Source organism: Marmota monax, unplaced genomic scaffold, assembly GCF_021218885.2.
Source record: "Marmota monax isolate L192 unplaced genomic scaffold, Marmota_monax_Labrador192_F-V1.1 WCK01_AAM20220418_F8-fsc00102, whole genome shotgun sequence".
In the NCBI taxonomy this organism is placed as follows: Eukaryota; Metazoa; Chordata; class Mammalia; order Rodentia; family Sciuridae; genus Marmota; species Marmota monax.
The window spans coordinates 3696846-3722386 of NW_026692494.1; the positions used below are offsets into that span (position 1 = coordinate 3696846).

The following is a 25541-nucleotide window of genomic DNA, read 5'->3' on the forward strand; positions in this document are numbered from 1 at the left end:
ACTCTCAAGGACACCTGATGGGTTCCTGCAGCTGGCAATGCTGACCTTTGAGGTCCTCAGATCAGAGACCCTAGAGCCCGGCTCCCGTCCCTGCCCCACAGCCTGCCCTCTGGCCGCAGCAGAGGCCACCTGTGAGCGCCTGGGCCAGGCCTCTCGTCCCCTGCCCACAGCCCTCCATGGCTCCCACTCCATGGGCCAGAGCCCAGGTCCTCCCACGGCCCACGGCCTCACATGACCTGCCCCGCCTCCCCCTGCTCCAGCTACGGGGCTCCTGGGTGCCCTGCCCTGTCCCGCCTGCCCTCTGAGGACACAGCCTGGCTGGGGAGCAGGTCCACGAGGGCACTCAGAGCTGTGGTGGGGACACTCAGGGCTCTGTGGACGGGGTCTCCCTGCAGAGGCGGCAGCCACCTGCCCAGCTCTCCCCAGTCCACTGGAATGGCCGCGTCTCCAGCCCGCTGTGGTCACTGTCGTCAGGTGAGGACAGGCGGCCGTCCCCATGGAGACACGGGCCCAAGGCCCACAGAGGCAGGCTGGCTGGCAGGTGGCCTTTGGCCACCACCCTCTGGGGCCTGAACAGCCCAGGGGTGGGCACATCTGCCCCAGGTCACAGCTGCTGGGGTCCTGATGTCTGGCTGATGTTGTGCTGGCTGATGTTGTGCCCGGGGCCTGAGGGTTGGTCACATGTGGGGTGCCTGCTGGGATTTCCTGGGGGCCTACTGTGTGCCCTGCCAAGCCAGGGGTGGTCAGGGCTGCTCAGTTCCATGCCCCTGCTGACAGTACCTCCCAGGCCCCTGGCGGGGTGATCACACAGTGACTGGCACTGCTGGGCTTCCCATTGCCTGCCTCCATGAAGCACCTACTGTGTGCCTGGCTGGAGTAGGACTGCGTGGGGGAGAAGAGCCTCAGGGTGCCCGGGCAGTGGTGCCGCTTCCACTCCTGTGGCAGGGGCGGGAGGGGGACCTCCTGCGGGGTTCTGTGGTTGAACAGGAGGCTGGTGGAGCCGGGCCGGGGAGGCTGCCTGCGACGCAGCAGGGGAGGCTTGGGAGCCGGGGGAGGTGGGGTGCGGCCCGGTGGTGGATGAGCTGTCTGGGGTCACTCCTTCACCCCACTGAGCGGGCAGGGCTCGCAGCGTGAGGGGCTGTGTCCAGATCTGTGAAGAGGTTTCGGCTTCCCCTGCCGTGCCCTGCGATCTGGGTGCCCTGCGCTCTGGGGCTGGGCTGCGCCCCAAGACGCCCTTTGGTTCCGTCCCCGTCCTCCTTAGAGCCCTAAAGGTCGTGCCCGTGTCCCCACCTCCATCCCTCAAGCTGGGGCTGTGGGGAGGAAGCCTCCCAGGGCGCGTGCGGGTGTGGCCTGGGCAGGGATTGGCTAGGAGGTCAGCTGGCCCCGGCCGCCCTGGTCTCCTCTCGGTCCTCGCCTGCCCCTCGGCCGCGCTCCAGAGTGGAGTTTTCAAACCCGGGCCCCGGGCTGCGCGCGCCGGGATTGGCTGCCGCCGGGCGCCCCTCCTCTGCCCGCGGAGCCGGCCGGGCACGGCAGCGCATCTGTTTCCAATCGGCCGCTCTCCGCCCCCTCCTCGGACGGTGGCCCGGCTGGGGGGCCTCTGCCACGCGGTCGCTCCTTCGCTCCCGGGTCCCCGACTTGGAGGGAAAGGAGCCTCTCGGGCCCGCGCCCCGCCCCTGGCGACCACTAGGCCGGGAGGGCTCCGCTGCCCGTTCCCGGGTCGGGCACCCAGCGCCCCGTCCGTCCGTCGCCATGGCCACGCCGCGTGGGGAGGGGCCGGCTGGGCCCAGGGGCGGGGGCTCGGGCCTGCGCGGACCCCAGCGTCCTGTCCTGCGCCCGCGGACGGGCTCGCTCCCCCGCCCCACTTCCGGCCGGCGCCCCGCCCCTCCGCGCCCCCTCCCCGCCCCGGCCCCGCCCCCAGGCCGAGCTCCCGGGCCGCGGCCTCTCCCGAGTGCTGGCCGCCGCGCTGGGCCGACAGGACGCGGACCCGCTGTGCAGGGCCGGGGGAGGCGGCGCGGGGCTCGGCCGGATCCCGGAGCGGGGTGAGTGCGCCCGGGGCCCCTGCGGCGACGCGGCCCGCGCCAGGCTTTGTCCCCCTCCTCGCCTCCCCAGGCTGCGCAGCAGAGGCGACCCCCGCGTCCCTCCGCCCAGCGCGCGGGCCTGCTTGGCCGCCCTCCGGGGACGGCTCGGCCGCTGCTGCCCCCCGTGCCGGCCCGTTGCTCGCACTTTGGAAAAGTCCAGAGCGTCGGGCTCCGCGCCCCTCCCCCGCTGGCCCCCTGCCCGGCCGCCTCCCCCATCTCCCGGGAGAGCCAGGCGCCAGCGGACTTGGGCATCCCCCACTGGGAGGGAGGCGACGGACCCCGGAGGAAGCGCAGGGCTGGGGCCGTGTGCCCGGAGCCTCGCTTAGCCGCCCCCAAACCACAGAAAGTTTTCCTCCCTGTGTTTGTCCCCTCGCCCTGGGACTGACCCCGTGCCGCCGGGATTGCAACCAACACCCGAACACCCCGGCTGGGCCCGCGCCGGGTCTTGTTTGCTGGCCCCTTAGGGCCGCCCCCACCTTTCCACGACGTGCCTGGGCCTCTGCCCGTGCCTTCCCGCTGCTGCCCCTGCCCCCTCCTGCCCCCGCCCTCTCCTGTCCCTGCGCCCTCCTGCCTCTGCCCCCTCCTGTCCCTGCGCCCCTTCACCGCCTCAGGAAACCCTTCCCAGAAACCTGGCTCCTGGACTCCAGGTCGGGGACCTTCTGCCCACCCCCAGCCTCCCGGCGCCTGCCACTCACCTGCGCTTTGGGCTCTGTGGCTGCACCGGGGTGAGGAAGTCGCCCCCTGCAGCTCCTCGGCCTCCCCCTGCCGGGCCTCCTTGGGACCTCAGTTTGCCCTTGTAAATGGAGGAGTGACGGGTGACCCGCGGTTGGGTCTGGCATGCAGTAGGCGTCTAGTGTGTGCAGAGGCTTTGTCAGGTTCTTGGGGAGGAGAGAAGGCTCCCGCTGGGGGAGGACAGCCCTGCATGGAGCAGACCTCCGAGGGACACACAGGGTGCCAGGGTCCTGGCACCAGGAGGGCTGCCTGAGGGGTGTGGCCACTCAGTGGGACCTAGGACAGACAGTGGGAGGCTGAGGGTTGGTGGGGGCAAGCAGTGCACCCAAGGAACCCTCTGGGGCACAGGGCCCGCAAGTGGCAGCACCTCAGGTAGGCACAGGTGGTGGCTGGGCAGAGGCAGGTGGGCAGCACCGGGGCTGCCAGGGGACAGTGGGCTTCGAGGTAGGGAAGGGAGTCCTGGGCTCCTGGGGCTGAGCCGGAAGGGTGAGGAGCCAGTGCCAGAGGGGCGGGGTCAACACGGGATCCCACGGAGAGGCCCAGAGGCCTGCGGCTGCTGCTGGACACGCAGCAACCTGTGGGAAGAAGTGGCTCCCAGGCTGTGGTCCCCTTCCTGAAAGGCCCCGGGCCGGGGAGGGCTGGGGGCTGGTGCGTGCACCCAGACCTGGGAGTCCGAGTTCTCCCTGGAGCCCGCGTGGGCCGGCTGAGGTGGGCAGGTGGGACTCTGCAGGCCTCCCCTCCACGGTGTCCCCTGGTGACCAGCCGCCCTCTGCCTCGGTGTCCTCATCTTTCCAGCAGGCGGCCCCTCAGGGCACTGGCGTATCTCTCCTCCTGCCCACTCCTGGCCATAGGCACCCTTGGGGACAGCACCCTGAGCCTTTGTGTCCTCATGCGTACAGGCCGATGGTCACTTTGGTACCGAGGAGCGTGGGTCCTGCCCTGAGTCTGGGGGGCACTTTGGCCTAGGAGGGGGGCCAGGCCAGCAGCCCTGTCCACCAGTGCTGCCGGGCTCCCGGGGTGGGTGCCTCGCTGGCCACGGTGACCAGGCCCTGTTCGGCTGCCCCTTGAGTGGCCTGGACACCCAGGGAGGCTAAAGGCCCTGGAGGCTCCGAGGTCCAGGAGCTGGCAGCTGAGGGGCGGGTGCTGCGCTGGCCTGGGGTCCCTCCTGGGCTCCCTCGGCCTTGCCTGCCCTGGTCCCTTCTGGCTTCCAGCTGGGGGGAGTCCCCGGGGTCCCCACTGAGTCCGGGCTCTGTAGGACGGGGAGACCTGTGGCTACAGTCAGCGCTGGGAGGGACACCCAGTGTGTCCTCAGGCCCGAGGCGACCGGCTGCGGGTGACACAGCGGCTCTTGTGCACCAGCTCTGCCTCATAATCGCCCTTTCATGCTCCCTGGACCGCGTGGGCGCACAAAGCCGCTCCACCATCGCGTGACCCGGCGCCTGGGTGGGACGGGTGCCCATCACTCCTCACGCACAGCACAGGAGACCCCAGCGGTGGCCCAGGACTCGCCTACATCCACACGTGGGACACCCCAGCTGGGAGCCTTGGGGGCTCTGCTCCCTGGAGTCTGTCCCCCGGGGGGGATGGGACCCACCTCCTGCTGCAGCTGGGCGGCTGCTTGCTCCCCCTACCCTGGGTTTGCTCTTAAAGAACCAGGTGGGGACCAGGACCGGGGACTGTGCTCAGGCTCTTTCTGTCCACCGGCCTGGTCCCCGCCGGCTGGGAGCACGTGTGACTGCGGTCTGACTGTGTGCTCTGTCTCTGCAGCCTGGCTGCGTGCGTGGGGGATGCAATTCTGCTCACGTGGTCTGGGCAAGGAGGATGTGGTCTGCGGCCGTGAGGGCCTGTGGGCTGACTGTGTGCTGCCGGGCGTCCACATCCGCCTGGGGTGTGCATATCCTCGTCTGTCACCTATGTCACCTGTCTACCTGTGGCCCGTGGAGTCCTTTGGCCAAGTGTCTGGCCATGTGTTTCTGTGCAGCTGATGTGATTGGGTCAATGGTCTCACTGTGCGCACAGTGTGGCAGGTGGCCTGCCTCAGGGTGACCTTGCATGGGAGCCTCGTCTGACTTGGCGTGGCTGAGGTCTGACTTTGTGCACATTGGCATTTGTGGTCTGACTGTGTGCAAGTGTATCAGGCTGGGTGTGCATGTCCCCACCTGTCACCTATGTCACCTGGATGCACGTGTCTGTCTGCCATCTCGTTGTCTGCTGTCTTTGTGTGCCTGTGGCCTGACTGCGTGCATGCCAGTGACATCTGTGGCGGGATGTGCGTGTGCTGAACACCCCAGCCGTCCCTGTCCCATCCTAGCTTCTCCATTCCACACCCTGGCCGTGACCCGGGCACTGAGGGCCAGCCTTCCCCTGGGACCGCCCCAGGGCCGGCCAAGGTAACCGCAGCAGGGTATTTTGGGAGCCGAATCACAGGGCTGCTCCGTCATTACATGGCCCTGGTTCCTGTGCCGCGGCCTGGACCCGCCCGGGGCCTGGCCTGGGGGGGTGCGGGGCGCATGGCCGCGAGGGCCTCGCCCTGACCCTGGCCAGGGTGGACACAGGTGGGAGTGGCAGAGCGCGCTCCAGGGCTGGCGGGTGGAGAGTGGCCCGCTGCCCCGCGAGGACAGGTCCCTGCAGGAGCAGCAGTGGCCTGGCGCAGGTGGCCTTGGCCTTGGGGCGCAGAGGGCTTCCCGGGACGCAGGGCCCTGGGTGAGGTGGGGGTGGATGGGCCGAGTCCTGGGCCGAGCCGAGGCCCTGCAGGTTGGGAGTCCAAGGTGAGGGCATCGTGGACTCGGTGTCCCCAGAGCGCTGTCTCCCCGCGTCTCGAACCCGGTGTGCTGTGACGGTCCCCGAGCTGCTCCCTCACGGCCCCTCTTTTGTCTCCACAGACGCTGCCCGGCTGACGCTCGGCTGGAGGCCGCTCTCTGAGGGACCAGGCCGTCCCTGCCCTGGGCGGAGGGCCGAGGTCGCTGCGCAGCATGGCGCCCGCCTGGGGTCCCGGCCCGTCTGTGGTGGCCGCCACGGGGCTCCTGCTGGCGCTGTTGGCCGGAGGCTGTGCGGCCGAAGGTAAGAGGCTGCCCGTGGAGCGGGCCGTGGCGCGGGGAGGGGTCTGCGCTGTGCTGCCTGGACTCACGGGGACAGTGACCACAGTCTGCCGGCCACCAGGTGACAGGGACATTGGGTTCCCTGGTGCCTGCAGTGCCAGCCCTGTGCTCGCCTGCGTCCTCGGAGCCTCAGGAGACCCTTTGTGATCCCAGAGGAAAAGCGGCCTCCGGGGCGGTGGCACTAAGCTGAGGTCACCCTGAGGAGCCCTGGCATCCGCCCGCGCCCAGCGGCCGGAGGAGCGGGGAGGCTCCCGGGAGAGGCCGTGGGCAGGAGCTCGGCATGCGGGCCGCGCCTGCTGACAGGACCGGGGACTGCCAGGGCAGGGACAGGCCGCGGAGGGGGCTGGCGTGGCTCGGGGACCGGCAGGGCCGGTGTCCAGCTGTAACGGGGGTGCGATGGGCTTTAGGCCCGTGCGGGCCGACGGGGCCCAGGGGCGGGATCTCTGATGTGCGGGGCCAGGGCAGGACCCTCGGGAAGGGGCCGAGGCTCTGGGTTCGGCTGAGTCTGAACGAGCTCTCTGCCGCTCGGCCCGGTGGCCTCTGGCCGGTGACTCAGCCCCTCACCTCCCACTTCGGCTCCATCGGGAGGGCTCCCTGCGTCACCCGGTGCCTGGGTTCTGTGACGAGGCCGTGTGGTGAGCCGCTGCCTGCCTCCTAGCGCACAGTAGGCCCGCAGTGCTGGCCCGCTCAGCCTCCATCCCCGCACCGATGGGGAAACCGAGGCCCCGCGAGGTCTGGTCATGGCCAGGCCGCGGCGGCCAGAACGTGGTCCCAGCTGTGAGGACTGTCGGCCACAGTGGCCTGGTCACACAGGAGCTGGGCCGGTCCCCGGGTCGGCAGGGAGTCGGGCTGCGGTGCCGGACCCCTGGCATGCAAGTGCTGCAGGCAGGCTGGCGCTGGTGTCCCTGCCGGGTCTTGTCTTGAGCGTGTGCCCGGGGCTGTTTGAGGCGAGGGGCCAGGTGAACTTGGCAGCCCTTTTGGCGGAAGCCTGGTGACGGGGACGTCTGAGGCCGAGGCTGTGGGTGAGGCCGAGGGGTGGCTGGGGAAGACCCCAGAGAGGAGGTGGCGCCGAGGAGCCGAGGGGTGTGCCTCTGGGCACCTGGAGGAGCGGAGCCCAGGCAGAGGGCACAGCCTGAGGAGGCCCTGGGCAGGGGCAGGCCTGGCCTCTGGGGTGGAGCAGGGCGGAGGAGGAGGGGCCGGCCCTGTGGGCCAGGGAAGGACTTGGCCTTGACCCCTGGGGGCGGGGCCGTGAGGGCCGTGGGGGCGAGGGGCCTGGCTCTAGTGCTCTCAGGTGTCCTCTGGTCGCTGCAGGGAGGACGGGCTGGGGCGGCCCCTGTCCAGGTGAGGGGAGGGAGGTGCGCCCCAGGTCACCAGCACCTGTCGCATCTTGGACGGCCCCGGGGCTGCTGCTGCCCTGAACTCCAGCCCAGGCCCAGAGCCCTGGACCAGGAGTGGGTCTGCTCAGTAGGGGCCCAGCAGGGACCGTGGGCCGGACCCGCCTGGCAGCATCAGGAAGTGCTGGGGGGTCCCTGGGGACCTGTGGGGCAGGGCTGCCGTAGCTGCTGCGTTCCCAGGGGCCAAGGGAGGGGTCTCTGCAGTGGGAACGGGCCCTGGCCCTGGCCTTCCCAGGATGCCGCGGGCCAGTCCTGGTGCGGAGGCAGGGTGGGTCGCCCGCCCTCACGCCAGAGTATTTTCTGCAGAATCCGAAATGGAAAAACAGAAATCAGGCCAAGCCAGGCCACCGAGGGGCCCCTGCCCAGCCTCCAGAGAGGCCTGGTTTCCTCCCCAGGCCCTGCATTTACTGGAACCCTCCTGTGGACTTTGGCCTCTTTGTCCAAGAGACAGGGACGCCCCCTGCTCAGGGTCGTGCTCAGGGTCGGCGAAGCCCCTTTTACCCAGCAAGCCCCTTCCTGCGGCTCAGGAGCGGGTAGCGAGCTGTGACCCAGGGCGGGCCCTCTCCCCCAGGTGGCCCCAGGCCTGGCCCCTGTGCCCACAGGAGTGTGGGGGGGTGGGCCCAGGAGAGATTCCAAGAATCCAGCGGGCCGCGGTGGGCGGGGCCAGCTCTCCAGGGCTGGCCTGGTGCCCAGAGCCCAGAGGTGGACTGGGAAGGGCATCTGCTCAGCAAGGGGCCTGAGGCCGCGCGGCCCCACTGGCCTAGAGTGAGCGTAGCGGGGCCAGGGTCACCAGGCAGAGAGATCCCCGCCCAGCCCACAGCCACTCGGCAGTGCCCCAGGGCAGTGCTGGCCGCTACAGGCCGCGGGAGGGCCAGGGCCAGGGCCAGGGCCAGGGCCAGGGAGGGGCAGCCCAGACAAGGGCCGTGTCCCCCCAGGCTGCTGTTGGAGGGTGCAGGGCGTGTCCTGGCTCTGGCCACACAGGCAGCTGGGCACACTAACCCCCTCTCTTCCAGCCTCACCCACTGTGGTGACTTTCCCTGTGCCCTTGGCTAAGGACACGTGGCTCCGGGTCACCATTCTTGAGGGAAGAAGGAAGGGGCCCAGGCAGGCATCCAGGGAGGGACATGGAGCAAAACATCTACCCTAATCAGGCTCGAGGCCGGGACCCGGCAGGAACCCGCGATGTGGGCCCAGGGACGGAGACCCAGGGTCAAATCCCAGTGCTTCCCATCTGAGCTCTGACCTCTGCAAGTCCCTGGCACCCGCAGGTCTGTCCAGTGGGATCCACAATCACTGGGCCCAAAGGACACGCAGGAAATGAGTGAGGCTACAGGTGCCTGTACACTGGAGTCTACTGCTTTCAAGAGAGATGGCTTGTGTAGACACAGAGGTCATACCAACAGGAGCACGGTGTTGGGTGAGGGAGGTGAGACTGGCCCTGCTGAAGCCATGGATGGCAGGAGTCGGGCCTGTGGAGACCCAGAGTTGGAACCTGCAACCTCCTTGAGCTTCTCTGTATTTCCGAAACTTCGCAGAACTTTCTGGAAGGACTCGTGTGGCCCCTGGACTCACTCCACCCGCATTTGACTTACTGAAGACCTTTCCGCTTTTCTTAAATCAGCTCATCTTAAAGACAGTGTGCTGCACGAAGTCCTTTCGGGTTATCTTTACGCAGTGCTTAATCCTGGAAAGGCACCCAGCTACGTCCCACACCCGGTCCAGCAGCTGACCTGTGTGCACGCGTGCGCACACACACACCCGCTGGCTGTCCTTCTCTGTCTCCTGTTTGCTAGCGGATCTCGCCCTGCCCTGCTGGGCCCTGGAAGCCCGACCCTCCTCAGTCCCCTTTGGTTGGACGGCAGCGTGGCTCCTGAGGGACTTCCCCAGAGCAGGGGGAGGCCCGGGGTCGCTGTAGCTGGGCATGGGGTGACTGAGAGGTCAGGATAAAACCAGTCACTTCAGAGAAACAACGTGGCACCTGGCCCGGGGGCTCCGCAGATCTGGCCGGGCACAGTCCAAACGGGGCCGTGGTCCAGGCGGGGGCTTGGATGGCTCGGGCCCTCCAGCTGGGGTTGCTGGGGAGCAGCCTGGGGGTCCTGGGGTGCGGGGGGGCCTGCAGCCGAGGCCGCGTGGCCGACCAGGGCTCTGCCTGGCCTCCGTGCAGGCTGGGGTTGGGGAGGCCTGGGCCTCGCTGCCTTCCTCCCGCTCTGAGCCTCCCTGGGCTCCAGGCTCGAGTGCTGGCCGCGGCCCGGGTCCCTGCCTGCTGCCTCCGTCTCCCGTGGCCCCGCTCCGAATCAGCACGGGACCCCCTTCTGGGTCTTGTCAAGGTCCCTGGGGGTTCAGCTGCCCACCGGGGCCTCCTGGTGCCCTCGGGAGCTGTGGTGGGTGGGAAGGTGCTGGGGGCGTGTGCTCCTGGGCTCCGGGCGCGGCCGGGCCGGGGCGCCCGCCTAGTGCCAGACCCACTGCAGCCCGCCCTCTCCTTGCCGAACCTAGAGCCACCCAGGTTCATCAAAGAACCCAAGGACCAAATTGGCGTGTCGGGGGGTGTGGCCTCCTTCGTGTGTCAGGCCACCGGCGACCCCAGGCCACGGGTGACCTGGAACAAGAAGGGCAAGAAAGTCAACTCTCAGCGCTTTGAGGTGAGTCGGGGCACACCCTCTCTCAACAGGGCCCCACGGCTTGGCCACGGAGAATGTCACAGGCGGGATCCCAGGTGGGGTGACCTGGCTGGGCGGCCTCTCCGAGGTGGCCCCTCCCGGCCTCGTGGCCCCACCTGGGGGCCCTGCCAGGCTCCGGTGGTCTGCCACCCGTGCTGTGTGCCCTGAGCAAGGTCCTGCCCTCTCTGAGCCCTCGCTCGTGCCAGGCAGGCTGAGCACAGCCTGCAGTTAGACCAGCATGCCTTCCCAGGCACACGCCTGCCACACGCAGTGCAGGCCGGTCCCTTCTCCCGGGTGTCCAGGCCTGGGTCTGCCCACCGCGTGCCCACCTGGATGCCCGCACAGGTGCACACAGCCTGGGACCATGGGGTGACCCCCATTCCCCCCCGCCCAGCTGGACGGGCCCTGCCCACCCTGGCCTCGGCTCACCCTGTCCTCTCCGCTGCCCACACAGACCATCGAGTTTGACGAAAGTTCGGGGGCCGTGCTGAGAATCCAGCCGCTGCGGACGCCCCGCGATGAGAACGTGTACGAGTGTGTGGCCCAGAACCCGGTGGGGGAGGTCACCGTGCACGCCAAGCTCACCGTCCTCCGAGGTACTGGGCTCCCGGGGCAGGTGGCCAGCAGCTGGGCTCTGGGCTTGGGGAGGGACACCTAGGAGTCCCTGGAAGTGACGCCAACCTGCCTGCTTTGGATTCTCTGTGGAGGACTTTGATTTTCCTTCCCCATCCCATAATACTGTGGGGCCCAGGGCCTATGGTTGGGGTCTGTTCAGCCTTTTTGGGAGAGGGGCACTGAGGGACTGATGTCACTTCATTGTGCTCTTCTGATGACAAGAGGCAGCTCCAACTCAAACCAGTTCAAGCACAAATGAGAATTAATACGTTTGTGGGAAAAAAAGTCTGTGGCGGATTCTGTCTGGCTTCAGGTTCAGCTGGATCCAGGGGTTCATTCAGGGTTCTCAGGGCTCAGCCTCTCTGCCTCCTGGCTCTGTTTTCTTCTGAACTGACTTTATCCTTGGCGAGACTCCTCACCCCGGTTAACCTGGGTCACCACACGCCCTCCCAGCTAATCGCTGCAGCTTAGGAGCAACAAACTATCTGATTGGCTTGACAGCGCCCCAGAGCCACAGGTGATCAGTTCCCAGAGATGGTTTAGTCATGGAGTTCCCCCAAAGAATGAAGGCTGAGTAGATGCGGGGCCAGCCCCTGCCACTTGGCATGCACACGGCCCATGAGCCATCTCCTGGTTTAGCTCAAATGGGTTGGCGTCCACCAAGAAATTTTCTCATCACCCAGGCAGCTGTCCCACACCCCAGGCAGCTGCCACCCTCTGTACCACACTGGGTTTCGGCCGTGAGCCAGCCTCCTGCGTCTAGGTCTCTAGAGACAATCACTCTGCAGCTGTGTGACCTTGGGCGAGTTAATGAGCCTCTCTGAGCTGCAGTTTCGGTCTCTGTCCAGTAGGGTAATGTGTGTCTAGCACCAGCGGTTGTTCCATGACCCAGATGAGAGGGTGTTACAGGAGGCCACAGTGCCACCACGGACAGTTAGCGTTTTCATCGCCAGCTTTAACAGGACGATTGCCACCCGCCCGTCTGCAGCCCTCAGGCGATGGGTTCAGCCGTGGGTTGGAGCCATGGCACGTCCCAGCCACGGGCGTGAGCCACAGGCAGCTCTCAGCTGAGGGTGGCTCCCTGGAGGGACTCTTCTGTGGTCTGCCAGGGCGGCGGGCGAGGTGGCATCCCTGGGCCCCTGGAGCCCCTGAGGCGGGCAGACAGGCTGCTGTCAGGGAGGACTGCACAGAGGCCCGCTCTGTGCCCAGCCGACCCCCTCTGGAGGCTCCTGCCCCTCTCCTAAGGGGGCCCGGGCTTGGTCTGCCCCGTCACTGGGCCTGGCCGCGAGGGGGCCCTCCCAGGGTGTTTTCGGGTGACCTTTCCCAGCCAGAGACAGCCCCTGCCCGACCCGCCCGCCGCTGGGGGCTCCCCTAGCCCCGGCCTGGGGCTCTGGACAGCTCAGCCCTGGGCTGCCCTGTGGCCTCCGTCCAGGCCCGCCCCCAGCTGAGCCACAGCCCCTCCGGGTCGGCAGGGCCATTCCTGTGCCCCTTCCTCCCTCCCGCGCCTTCGCCGTTGTGTTGATTAAACTCCCAGGAGCCGCCTGGTGCGGGCCAACGGGTCTGTTTAATCAGGAGCTGGGGCCTCGTCTGCACCGTGGGCTGCTGCCCACAGCTCCCGGGACCCAGCAGGGCTGGGTGCACAGGGATGGGGGTGCTCACCCAGAGCAGCGCCCGTGGCTGGCGCCCAGCGGGACACCCCGGGAGCCTGCGGGCAGGCAGCGGGTTCCCGGAGAGGCTGCTGCTTAGCCTGAGCGTCGGTGATGTCATCAGCAACCAATCAGAGCTGCCCGTGAGGCCGCCCCGCCCCCCGCGGGACCAGGACGGATGGGTGGGGCCCAGACCCCCGGGGACAGACCCCCACCAGACCCCAACCGCTCAGGCCCCGTGGGTGCAGCCCCGGCTCCCCTCCCTCCCCCATCCTGCTGTGGCCCTGGCTTCCCCACCCCCACGACACAGGCGTGGGCCCGAGGAGGGCACGGTGTCCTCCGCCCACAGCAGCTGGACCCGGGACAGGAGCTTCTCTCCTTCTCTGTCCCCAGCCACCCCCTTCACTGTGCCCTGTGCCCCTTCTGGACATTTTTAAGCAAATATGTGGGTGTCCATTCTGGGCCCTGGGCGGCTGGGCCCTGCAGGAGGGGGCTTCACAGAGAGGAAGTCGCAGCCAGACCCCTCGCCCTATGGTCCCAGCGGGAGCCCTGCCACAGATGGCAGGGAAGGGCGGCCGTCTGACCCCGGGTTTGCCGCCGGCGGCCGTGCGCTGGTCAGCGTCGCAAGCCTCCCTGGACCTCACCTGCCTGGGGCCGGGGCACCCTTCCTGCTGGACACGACAGGTGTCCCAGAGCTGTGTCACCCTGTGGGGGACAGTTGGCCAAGCCCGCGGTCCTCCCACTGCGGCGGGTGCCCGGTTCGGAGGAGGCGGCGGCTCTGCCGGCTGCCGGCGCCTCCTCTCACCCTCCGCCTCCCTCCTCAGAGGACCAGCTGCCCCCCGGCTTCCCCAACATCGACATGGGCCCCCAGCTGAAGGTCGTGGAGCGGACCCGCACGGCCACCATGCTCTGTGCCGCCAGCGGCAACCCTGACCCCGAGATCACGTGGTTCAAGGACTTCCTGCCTGTGGACCCCAGCGCCAGCAACGGGCGCATCAAGCAGCTGCGATCTGGTGAGCACGGTGCCCACGGGGCGTGGGGCCGCGGGGCCGCGGGAGGGGCATTTCTAGGGCTGTCTGTGCAGGGGTGGCCAGCAGGAGGGTGGCCCCCGTGGGTGAGGGGGTGGCTCTAGAGGGCAGGGAGTGTCTCCAGACTCGGTGCTGACTGTGAGGAGGCGCAGAGCACGTGGGCAGTGGACCCAGAGGAGTGGAAACCGGGGCAGCCCTGGGCACAGACAGGCAGAGGTGGCAGCGGGCCCGGGAGGCCGTCTGCCTGGGTGCGTGATGGGAGGGCAGGTGGCAGGTGGCGCCGGGAGTCTGCAGAGGCCAAGGACCCTGGACGGCTGCCCAGGGCCCCGGCAGTTGGGGACAGGGGATGGTGTTTCGGGGGCCGAGGCAGTGGGTGTCTCCAGGGGGTCGGGGCCAGACCCAGAGGGCATCAGGAGCCACGAGGACCCGGGATGCCCCCAGCACCGAGGTGGCAGGGCCTGTGGGCACAGCCGAGCAGGGCGTACCCTGGGCTGAGCACTGGCCGGCCAGCTGGGCGGAGGCGCCACCCGAGCCTCCCCCCTCCACCCCCCACGCCCGCACCCGTCGGCCGGTTTGGCTGTGTGTGTCCTGTCCGTTGTCCCTGCTCTGTGTCCTGTCTGTGTCCAGCCCCTGGTGCTGGCCCGACCTCCTCCCCGCGTGGCACACGAGGTCCCTCCGCCTTCCCCAGCGGGTCTTTCTCACCAGACTCTCCCGTGGCGCCCGACGGTGGCCTGGGCACCACCTCCACCGTACCCCCTGCTGCCCTCGCTTGGGGACACGCGTGTGACGACCACAGTGCACGCGCGTCTGGGCCGAGGCTGGCGTTCCAGGGGCGGAGAGCCCGGGGCTCCTGCGGGTCCCTGTGCCCGCGCCCGCCCTGCAGCTCAGCCCAGCACCGGCAGGCAGGGGCCAGCTCGGGGGCGGCTCCACGTCGCCCTCCCCAGCCTCAGTTTCCCCGTGAGAGGTGCCCACCCGTCCAGGGGTGCCCAGCACGTTCTCCGCCCCACGGACGCAGGCTGCGCGTCAGCTGTGACCAGGGCTGTCGCCCTGACCCCCCGGCCTCCTGGGCCGGCAGCACCCTTAACGGTCTCTTCTCTTCTCTTGTCCCCTAACGTTCAGAGACCTTTGGTAAGTCTGACCCCGCCAGCAACTAACGCCTCTGGTCCCCACCCTCCCAGACTAACAGCCACCGTGACAGTAACTGACCCACGTGTGTGGCATGTTCACTAACCCGACTCCCACGGCCACCCCTCCCAGCCGGTGCCAGGGCCGCAGAGACCGGCCCCGGAGGAAAAGAGGAAAAGGAGGGCCGGGCCGCGGCCTCAGAGCGGGCAGCGGGCCCTGGGGTCTCCGGCCCCGCTGCCCTACGGGTCCCAATGGAAAGCCCTCGATGGCAGGTCTGGGGCTGGGCTGACCTTTCCCAGCCGGGCCGGCTCAGGTCCTCGTCACCCTCCGCTCCCAGCCCCAGCTGAGCACTCTGGGCTCATTGTCACTGAGGTGAGAGTGGCCGACCCTGGACAACGGAGGTCCGCCTCCGTCTTCCCCGCGAGGGAAGCAGGCCCCCGGGGATTGCTGAGAGACCTGCCCTTTCTACTCAGGTGCTGGCCATGACAGCTTGGCCATCGCGGGGGCCGGGTTCTCTAGCCCGGTTCCTACCGTGGTCACCCGAGCGCAGTGAGACCGTGAAGCAGGAGCCCGTGGGTCCCCTCCAGCTCCCGTGGCCTGGCCTCCGGGAGTCCCCCTTGGCCTCCTCGGGAATGCGGAGAGCGGCCCTAGAGGGCTGGCGCTCCCAGAAGAGAAGGTGGGCCCCCAGCCGGTCACCTCCTCTGCCTCAGGGGGCCTGAGGTTCCCCGGCTCCCCGCTGGCCCGGCCCTCGCCGCTGTACCATGACCCAGGCCAGGGGAGAGCTGCTCTCGGGTGCCCGTCCAGCTGCTCAGGACGGCCGCTCTGCCTTGGTCTGAGGCCTTCTGGGCCCGGTTGTCTCCTGTGGCCTGCTGTTGTCACAGGGGGCTGGGTTACCCAGGGAAGAAGGGCAGAACTGTGAGGTCCAATCTGGGTCCCCAGGTGTCCCCTCTGCGGCCCGCCCTTTCCTCTTTTCCTCTGGGAGCTGGACAGGCCCTGTCCCCCGTCCCGGCTCCTCCCGCCCTCCTACCCGTCTGTGACCTCCCTGAGCTGCTTCCACGCCCAGCCCCGGGGCACTAACCCCTGCTGTCCCCGTCTCTAACAAGACCCGAGACCCCTTGCTCCCCTCCCCGTCCCTCCCCGTCCAGACTCACGACTTGAAGCAGCCCCTTGCTGGACCCCAGAAGGAGAGAAGGGGGTCGGGGCCTCCTCCCTCCTCCAGGGCAGGCCACTCCCCTGCCCACCTGTCCTGCAGCCAGGCCTCCTGGGTCTCCAGGCCCCGGCTGGCCGGCCTCCCCCGGCCCCTGGCCCCTCCTGACATTTGCCTGGTCTCTCTTCCCTTGCAGAGAGCACTCCGATCCGAGGTAAGAGGCCCGCTCCCGCCACCCTGCCCAGGTTCCGGGGCCCCCCAGGTCCCCACTCCCACCACCCTGCCGTGTCCTCCTGTCTCTGTGTCTGTCTGTGGCCGAGCGAGTGTGCAAGTGGGTGGCCACCTGCTGGGGGGAGGGGCGGCACCTCCTCGCCACCCAGGGCCCTGGCAAAGCCCCTCTGCAGCCTCCGTTCTGCCTCTGAGGTCAGCTGCAGAGCAGCCTCTGGATGTGACCATCTGGGGTGTCCAGCCTGAGGGAGCCGAGGCAGGCACTGTCAAAGGCCAAGATGGACTCTGGGCCCTCCCTCAGCGCTGCCTCAGAGGCGACTCCGTAGGCCTGGGTGGAAGCCTAGGAAGAATGCCGTGTGACCTAGGGCAGGTTCCCTGCCCTCTCTGGGCCTCACAGTGATCTCCACTGCCCATTACCCCAGAGTCTGAGGTCGGGGAAGAACATAGGTATTTGTTCTGTAGGGGCAGAGCCTCTATCTGCTGCCCCCAAAGAGGACCTCCCTGTCTGGGGTCCATGCCACTTCTTAGGACAACCATAAACAGCTCTGGTTTGGGACTCCTGGTGCCACGGGTTCTGATGAAGCTCACAGCTCTAACACCGCAGGACCCTCTCTCGCCTTCCTTAACTCGCAGCCAGCGGGCCCTTGGGTCCAGGCTGTGACCCATACGCCCTAATGTACCTTCACGGAGTTTAGTTCTTACCAAACGGAGGCCCGTGGACCCCCGTGTCTCGTGGGGTGTTGGTGAGCGTGTGTCCTGTGAAGGCCTGGGCTCCGGACACACGGCCTCGCTGTGACATGGGGACACGTTCCTGTCTCAGGCTCCCCCAGCCCTGGGGGGTCTCTGCCTCCTGTTCACTAACTCCGATCACCGACTTAGTCTGTGACTTCAGCGACTCCTTAAAACGTGGGTAGAAGTGGAGTCTCGTCAGGGCCTGTGACCTCCAACACAGCGAGGGGACGGCACGTACCACTGGGTACCGAGACCTGGCCTCAGTGCCTGCCATCTCAGGCGTCTCTGTCCGCTCATGACCAGCCCATGCCCAGGTCTGGCCCTGTGGTTCTGGCCTCACTGGGCCACCCAACCCCAGGTCAGCTGTGAGGGTAGCAGCCTCTGTCGGTCGACCTCTGCAGCCCCGCGTGACCTGGCCTCGGGGCTGGGCCCACAGTGTCAGACACACCGAAGGGGCACCAGGACCTTGGGTCCGAGCGCCTGGTGTCCATGGGTCCGCGTGTCCAGTCGCTCATTTGGAGGACTTGGGTGCCGGGAGGCCTGGCCCCTGTGCAGTGTCCAGACAGTGGCTCTGGTCCAGACTCTGAGGCCAAGCATGCTTGGTGCGCCCTGTCCTGGTGGCTTTACCTCAGCCATCGTGAGGCGACACTGCCTCCGCGTGCTCACAGGCACCCGGGTGTGGAGACCCAGATTCCACACGCACTGGGGGACGCGGATCCGCGGGTTGGCCTCGTGGGCACTGTCGAGCGGCTCCGGCCTCCCGGGTTCGCCGTTGGCCTCTGTTGGCCCTGAGACCTGGGACTGGGTGGCGAGGGGCTGAGGGCCAGCCCCACCCGTTTCCCTGAGAGCATCGCGCGGTGCTTTCTCACGTCCACCCCAGCAACATGGCCGCCTGCTGCCCGTCTGGGGGCTGGGCCTGGCAGCGGGGCCCCGTGGGCAGCTCCTTTTCAGCGAGAGCGGAGGATTTGCCGGGCACCCTGGGGTGTCCAGCCAGCCCAGCAAGGGCGAGGCCCAGTGGGGTCCGGCCGGGTGGGGTCCGGCGGGCCTTCAGGCCTGCCTTGTGTCGTCACCCTGTCCAGCTGGGCCAGCGCCAGAGACAGGCCGGCCGGGACTCAGGATGGCCTCCCAGCGCGGCCGGCCCCCCTCAGTGGCCAGTTGTCCCTCTCCCCGCAGGGGCCTTGCAGATCGAGAGCAGCGAGGAGACCGACCAGGGCAAGTACGAGTGCGTGGCCACCAACAGCGCGGGCGTGCGCTACTCCTCGCCCGCCAACCTCTACGTGCGAGGTAGGGAGCGCGGCACCCAGGTCCCCGCAGGGCCCCGCCTCCGGCTCCCCCACCCGCAGACCCGCAGGCGCCCTCCCCTGCCGGGGGACGGGACTGGCGGCCTCCCTCTCTGGACCTCGGCTCCTGGCCTGGGCAGCGGGCGGCTTTCGTCCTGCCCCTGGCCGTGAGAACGCCCGCCCTGGGCAGCGGACAGGCACGAGCGGGCGGGGGAGGGGTAGTCTTGGGCCGCAGGGTGGGGGAGCCCCGGGCCTCGGCCCTGTCCCCGCCGCCCCCGGTGGCTTCTGTGGTGTGTGGTGCCCCGTGTCGTGTGCTGGCTGTGCTTCTCCGACTGTGGCCTCGTGGTCCCGCTTCACTGCCCGCCCCGCCCCGCGCCCTCCTCGGAGCTGGGGTCCAGGCCGCCCTGCTGGCCCAGCGCGCTCGCGCCCACAGCCGAGACCCGCAGGGCGCTCACGCTCGGGCCAGCGGGAGGACCGGGCCTGGCAGGCACACTCGCGGGCTTGGTGGGCCCCTCGGGCCAGGCAGGCACGGGACCCAGCGAAGCTATGGGTCCCGGATACCCGGGGTCCCTGTCCCAGGGGCTCCCCCACCTCCACCTCGAGCGCCTCAGGTGCCTGGGGGCTCCCATGGGGCCGGATGACTGTGCTGACCCCTCGTCTCTACCTCTCAGAAGCTTTGTCCCCCCCACCTCCATCCCACTCGGGGCTGGTTCTGACCCGACCCGTGGTAGAAACGGCCTCCACGGCCCGCCTGGCCGCTCTGTGCCAACCGACCTGACCACGCCCTCCCCAAGCTCTGTGACCCACGCGGGGCCTGCCCTCGTCATCTTCCACGCGGGCTGAGCGGTGCCTCCACCCAAGACCCTCGTCCCCTTGTCTAGTGGCCACAGCTCCCGCTGGCCCTGAGGCGACTCCTGGGTCCTGCACCGCGGGTGGCGCGTCCTGTGCGAGGAGCAGGCCTTGCGGGGAGGGGGGGTGCGGGCGGGCGGGCGTCTGATCTGCCACCGCGGCACCCGGTGAGTCTAGCGCGTCCGTGACCCCGATGGACTGGTCCTCATCCTCCTGTGGCTTCCCTGCCAGCACCTGGGGTCCGCAGCCGGTGGGGATGGAGGGCAGTGTAGACGCAGTGGGCGGAGGGGCGCAGGGCCGCATCCCGGGCAGGGCCAGCCGCCCCGGTCTTGCTCGGTCTCAGACTCTCCGACCAGCCTAGGCAGCGCGAGGGAGCAGGCGCCTGTGTCGGGCCCCAGCGGGGAGAAGGAAGCCGTCGCTGTTCTTTTTCTTTTTTAATTTTAGTTTTTTTTTTTGGTTTAAAGAGAAAACAAACGATGCAGCTTTTCGCCTTGGGAAGTCCTCTTTTACTCTCTGTATTTCCCCTATTTTTTCTCTTCTCCCCATGTCATTGTGTTCCGCATCAACCCCCTTTACATCCCTCAGAGCTTCGAGAAGGTTGGTGTGTTTTTTTTCTTTTTTACTTTCTTTACCCACATTTTTACATTCCGAAAAAACGACACGACACACACTGAGCACAGTAGACACACACAGACACGCACACGCACACGCACAGCCGAGACGCAGAAACGGAGCAGACAGTGGGCACCACCACAGACAGAAAGCCGCCCAGCGACAGCAAACCCAGAAAGACACAGCCTCCGCGCCCAGCCCGGCCGAGGCGGCGCACACATGCGATGCTTGCATTGTGGTCGCTCTGCATCCGTTGGTCATGTCGTTGCTGAGTTCTTGCACCTCGTCGTCATGGTGACGGGCCTGATGCATGCTGGGAGAATGTGAGACTGCATGCCCCGTGGTCTGCCTGGTGCGTCCCGCGCCCTCTGTTGGCGGGCTCCTGTCTCCCGGTCCGTTTCTCTCTCTTTTTGTTTTTTTCTTTTTTTTTTTCTTTTCTTTTCTTTTTTTTTTTCCTAATTTTTTTTAAGTTTTGTTTCATTTTGGGGGAAAAGTCGATCGATTGGTTTTTCCCTGCCGCCCCTCCACCTGCTCCCCTCCCCCAGAGCGACTGTCTGTCCTGTCTTGCTCTGTGCTGTCTGGTGTCTGTCCCTGGCTGAGCTGTTCCGTGGTTGCTCTCCGAACGCATTGTGACTTAAAAGCCAGTGTTCCTGTCCCGACTCTCTCCCAGGAGGGTGGCAGGGGTCCCGCAGCTGAGATGTCAGAGCAGAAAGTGGCCGCCCCGGGAGGGGGTGCAGGGGAGGGGGTGCAGAGGGACAGCGGGCGGCCAGAGCCTGGGCGGGCGTGGGGGACGGCAGCCCTCTCTGCCCAGAGCCCGACCAGGGCAGCAGGTGGAGGGAGCTCAGGCAGGTGTCTCCTTGTTCTTCTGCCTCACACGGGGCTGTCCCCACTGCCCCCCCCCCCCCCCCCCCCCCCCCCCCCGTCACCAAAGACAAAAAGAAGTGGGAGGTCTCCGCTGAAGGGCAGCGGGAATCGGAGTCCTCCTCCAAACAGCGAAACTTCCAAATAAAGAGAACGGTCACCTTAACGGGGGCGAGTGATCATGGCACAGCCTGCGCGAGCAGTGCATGCCTGGCACGCGGTGCTCGGACGGCAGGATGGCAGCCGGTGTGACGACTTCATCGTCCTGGCTGGCACAGGCCCAGACGCGAGGCAGGGCAGACGGGAGAAGTACCAGGCCTCCGCCTCCCGGCGACGATGGCCCTCTCCTCCTCCCCAGGCTCTGCGCCCAGTCACGGGCGCCTTTGTCTGACCGCACGGCACGGTCACTTTCTGAGTCGGCATCGGAGCTGTGGGGTCCTGGAGAAACCAGGGGCCGAGGACACGGCCTCTCCTCGCCACCCCCCCCCCCCCCCCCCGTTCTCCCCCTCCCTCTCCCTCCCCCTTTCCCCCTCCCCCACCTCTCCCTCCCTCCCCCTCCCCTCCCCTCCCTCTCATTCTCTGCCCCATTTCCAAACCTTCAGAGGCGCAGACTCTGCTCCCTCCCCAAGGGAAGGCAAGCCCTGAGTCTCACAGCAGCTCCACACAGCGGCCACCTCATAGACTCTTGGGTTTCCGCCCAGCCCAGCCGGCTGCCCACGTAGACGGCAGTCCAGGGCAGAGGCCGCCCTGCTGGTCCTGCGTTCCTTGCCCTCCCGCCCCTCACCTGCTTTTTCCAGCCTCCCCCTTCCTGGACCCAAGCCGAGCCGGCGGAGGTACCAGGTCCCCGCAGGGACTTCTTTCCCCTCGCTAATCAGCTGTGACCCCGGCAGACGGGCCCTTGGGGAAGCCCCGCGGTGGGAAGTGGTCTGCCCCCTGCACCAAAGCTAGGTCCCGGTGGACTTCAGCTGAGGGGGCCGAGGGTCTCAGAAGCCACTTGGATTTGGGGACAGTGCAGCCTAGTGGTGACAGTGCCGCACAGGCTCTGGCCTGGACTCTGGCTGCCTCAGATCAGCCTTTCTCTGCCCCTCCCCGGCTGCAAGACCTCGGCTGGCCTTTTGACCCTTGGAGTCCATGTGTCTTCGTCTGAATGATAAAGACCCTAAATGTGCCCAGCTCGCGGGGGTAGGGGGACTCCATGGAGCTGACCCTGTCAGGTGTCCCATGTGGTCAGCCTAGAAGGACACCAGAGGACTGTCATGATATAGTGGAGAGCTCAAGGGAAGAGCTGTCCAGCCGCTCCCTTCCCTGCGAGGCCCCTCAGTGTCCACTCTGTAGAAACTGCTCGGAACGCGTGGGCCAGGAGCTAACGGGGGTCTCTGATCTCATTTCTCACTGGTGCCTTTCCGAGTCCACCCTTGGTCTCATTTCCTGTGGCTCTAGCCCTGTCCCCCAGAGGTCAGTGGCTCCTCCAGGGCCCCAGCTACTTTCCAGAAGTCCAGTCCAGCCCCAGGCGCGGCTGGAAGGTGCAGCCAGGTGCCCACAGAGGCACCCGCCCGACTCAGGCCGCCGGACGTGTCCTGCCCTGTTGCCACCCCTGTCCCAGGAGTCCCGGCCCCAGCGGAGCTTCTGACTGATGGCCTCTGGCTCCCGCTGGCCGGAGGTTCAGACTCGCCCTTCTCTTTCTGAAGTTGACCTCTGGGACCCAAAGGGCCAAGGCCACACCCCTGGCCACTTCCCAGTGCACCTGGCGGCCCTGGGCGGGTGCCCTGTGCCTCTTGGGAGCAGTGCCCTAAGGTCAGTCTTGTGCAGGGGCCCAGCCGCACTGCATCTTGGGGAGCAGGACCCTGTTTAATGGGTCTCGGTGCCAGCTGTGGACGTCAGGAGGACATTCCTCCACAGTGGACTTAGGACACCTCCAGTGTTTTGGAGGAGGCCAAAGGGACCGGAATAATCCCCCGCAGAGTCTCGAGTTCCGAGCCGGGTGGCCGGCCGTGGTCCCCCTGTCCTCAGGGGTCAGGTGACTTTTTGAACTAAAGTTCTAGCACCAAGCCCTAGAATTGGTGGACATGACCTGTAGGTGTCCCTTTCTTCCTGTGCCCAAAACAGTGGTGGACACAGACGCAGGGCCCAGGACACCTGTCCTTCCTGCAACACCAAGAGGACCTCGGGTGTCTGCTGGCCGCTCCCCAGGCCCCCGGCTGCCCGCAGCTGGCCATGGCCCACCCTGGCTGACTTCCTCCCGGGCAGGGCTGTTAGAGCAGGATCCGGCCCCTCCTTCACCCTCCCCGGGGAGAGGGGGTCACCCACTGGTCTGGGGCTCAGGAGGGCCCTGCAGGAACACTGTGCTCTGAACCCCGCCTGCTGCCTGCACCCCGCCCTGTGCATCGCTGTCTCCTCTGTGGGGGGGACGTTAGATTACACCTTGTCATTGGGAAGCCCGAGTCTGCGGCCACAGCGAGGGGGCAAGGTAGTCGGTGGATTGGCAAGGGGGGGCACAAAGGAGAGAAAGAGAGGGTGACACCCCCCAAAAACCCTGACAATTAAAAAGATACGTGTCCATGGAACAACACGACGTCCTCCTCAAACGCCCACGACTTGCCAAGGCCACTGTCAGCCGTGCTGGGGTCCAGGACCCTCGGGGCCTGCCAGCTGCTGTCTTCGTGGCAGAGGGCGCTGGGGGGCGGGAGGGCGGGCAGGCGGGCGGCAGCGCGAGCACTGCAGAGTGGCGGGGAGGGGCCCAGGCCGGCCACAGGTCTCCGACCCCCGACAGGTGTAATCTAGGCCCCAGCGACCCTGGAGGCTGCCGTCCCTGGGCACCTCTGGGCGTCCCCACCCTCCCACCCGCTACCCGTTTTGGAGTCTGGAGAAACAGCAGAAGTTTCTCTCACCCCAAAACGCCCAGCAGGCCCCGGCGCTGCGGCTCGCTGAACCCTGACGTGGCTGACACTGTGGGGTCCCTCCTAATGCTTCAACCCATCACCTCACTTTTGAGTTTCTTTCCTCTCCTCCTCTGCCCACCCCTGAACCCCACTTTTGCTTTTGAGTTTCTGCCTCTTCCTGCCTGGGGGAGGGTCGTCTCCTGGTTGCTTTGACGGTTTTTGAGTTGTTTTTCCATGTGAATCGGGGTTTGAAGCGACCACCCCCCAACCTGCCACCACCCCACCCCACCCCCGCTGCCCACCCTCCTGACCCCTCGCCCACGCGGGTCCCCCTGCTGGGACCCCCTGGCTACTCGGTGACGAGAAGAGCTGGGACCAGAGCCAGCTGGAGCATGCTGAGGACCAAGGCTGGTGTGTCCTTTATAACCCGCCTGGACCCTCCATTCAGGTCGGTAATTGGGGCGGGGGTCCCGCGGGCCTCTCTGTCCCGTGGGCCCCGTGCCCACTATTCTCTAACCTGCACCTCAAGCTTGCAGCCAGGGGTGGAGAGACGGTGTGGGTGGGTCAGCACCAACCGCGCAGAACACAGCGTCAGCCGCCCTCTGCTGGCCCGGAGGGTGCCCACCGGCTTTTCAAAGCCCCAGGGGAGATCCGGGTCACCTGGTGCCAGTGGGCACGAGATCCTCCGCAAAGTCGTGGCAAACCAGCCTCTTCCTAGAGCCCACCATCAGAAACAGATGAGGTGGGTGAGCAAGCAGGCGGGCAGCTCCTGGGCGCCCGAGAGGCCTCCACAGCCTCCTGGCAGACCGCTCAGCGGGTGGCCGCTGGCCATGTCGGGGAGTGTGGGCACCGAGCCCTGCTGCTGACAGACCGCCTCGGACGGCCTGTGGTCACGGACCCTCTGGGGCAGGTCTTCCACAGGCTCGAGGTGTGACGGCTTGTCCACTCCAAGTCAGCGTGACAGCCCTGCCGGGGAGTTAAGAGACAATAGTGTGACCAGGGTCTTTTGGACGAGGTGGCAGCCTTTAGATGCTAAAGCTAGATCTCCTGTCCTCGTCCTCACAGTCCCCGTGGGGGAGCCTTTCACTGATGGCCCCTGCACCTTTAGCATGAAGGCTGCAGGATACCGAGGTGTTGTGTCTAGGTGACGGGTCCTCTGCCCTCTTTGGTGTTCCCAGTGGGTAAGGACATACGTTCAAAGACGCTGAGGTGCCAGGAGGGACACCTGGCTGTGACTCTTGCTGCTCACTGTGGTGAGTCAGGCTCACTCTGTGAGGGAAAGGGACCAGGCAGCCTGACTCAGTGCTGGCACAGGGTTCCCTTGCTGGGCCTGTCACCCCCGGAGCCGTTTCCTCATCTGCAAATAGGGCATAAGGACACTTACCTCTTGACGTCATCAGGAAGGACAGAGCAAGGACAAGGGCACCCTCAAGGTTTCCACTTTAAAACTAGCCCCCAACTTGCTGATGAAGAGCACCTGTATCTACCTTCTGCCGCAGGCCTGGCCGAGCGCCTACTGTGTGCTGGGCTCTGGATCGTCCTGGGGGCCTCCTGATGGCCCCCCTTTTACAGATGAGGAAATTGAGGCTGGGGACGGGTGCCTTGCCAAGGCCTGGGGCTCCTTAGCCAGGGAGTGGGACTCTGAGCCTTGAGGATGGGCCTTGGACTTGACTGCAGCCTGAGGCAGGGCGTGACAGGGCCTGGGCGCTGCAGGGAGAGGCCCTCGGGGCCGGGTTGGTTTGCTCCTTTCTGCACGAGGATCCCACCAGTGGCCGCCTTGAACCCCGGGCGGAGGCCAGATCCTGTGTTCTGCCGGGGGTGGGGGGCCCTCCCTGGGAAGCCACAGCCCTCCTCCTTTCAGACCCCGATTTTCAGCCCCACTTCCATCTCTGCCCTTCTTGCTTTTGGTGCTGTCTGTCTCCGAGGGCTGTTTTCATTTGTTGGATTTTCTCTTTTTTTCTCTTTCCTTTTCTTTTCGCTTTTGCTCTTATCATTTTGCCCCCGATTCTGTTCTGGACGTGATGCCGTTTCCTGTCCTGGATTATTAGCTCCCCACGCTCATCCCCCATCGTGTTCCGTTTCCATGACAACACAGCCTCGGCATCTCCCACCCACCCCAGCCTCGCTGTGGGTGCAGGCGGCCCTTCCCTCCCCCGGCCCTCACTCACCTCGTCTGTCTGCATGCCCTCTGTCCCCGCCCGCCCCTCCCCAGCGGCACCCCATCCTGTCTCCAGTGTGACTCTGGACTTTTCGTGGGGCTTCGTTTTCCGAAGGGCTGCCAGCTTCCACAGACCCCGCCACGCCCCACAGGGCCCTTCTCGTGCCTCCCGCCTGGATTCAGGAGCAGGTTGGGGTTCCGGGAGGCCGGGGCTGGGGGACAGCTAGGGCTGCTTCCCTTCGTCCTGCGAGACCCTCCTCAGTAGAACAGGCGAGACCTGGAACCCGGCCCAGGGCACAGCCCCAGGAGCCTGCAGCCAGGGCGGGGCCACAGTGAGGATCCCGGGTCCTCCTGGTGGCCCCCCGTTTGGCACCACTACAGAGTCCCTTCCCGCCCGGACTGGGGACTCACCCAGCAGGCTT

General features: G+C 67.0%; 1 protein-coding gene across 6 annotated transcripts in view; it reads left to right on the top strand.

The window, feature by feature from the left end:
• Positions 1 to 335: 335 nt before the first annotated feature.
• Positions 336 to 25541, top strand: part of Ptprs (protein tyrosine phosphatase receptor type S) — a 54974-nt gene continuing 29768 nt past the window's right edge. For 3 of the 6 annotated variants that reach the window (XM_058579194.1, XM_058579195.1, XM_058579196.1), the window contains exons 1-6: positions 338 to 474; positions 5693 to 5870; positions 9796 to 9941; positions 10414 to 10555; positions 13045 to 13233; positions 17654 to 17764. In XM_058579194.1, coding sequence (XP_058435177.1) covers positions 5783 to 5870; positions 9796 to 9941; positions 10414 to 10555; positions 13045 to 13233; positions 17654 to 17764 — 676 coding nt within the window. In that variant the 5' untranslated portion in view covers positions 338 to 474; positions 5693 to 5782. Of the gene's footprint in view, positions 475 to 5692; positions 5871 to 9795; positions 9942 to 10413; positions 10556 to 13044; positions 13234 to 17653; positions 17765 to 19194; positions 19207 to 25541 lie in introns of all 6 variants that reach the window. The other 3 variants (XM_058579193.1, XM_058579197.1, XM_058579198.1) reach the window with 3 other exon arrangements.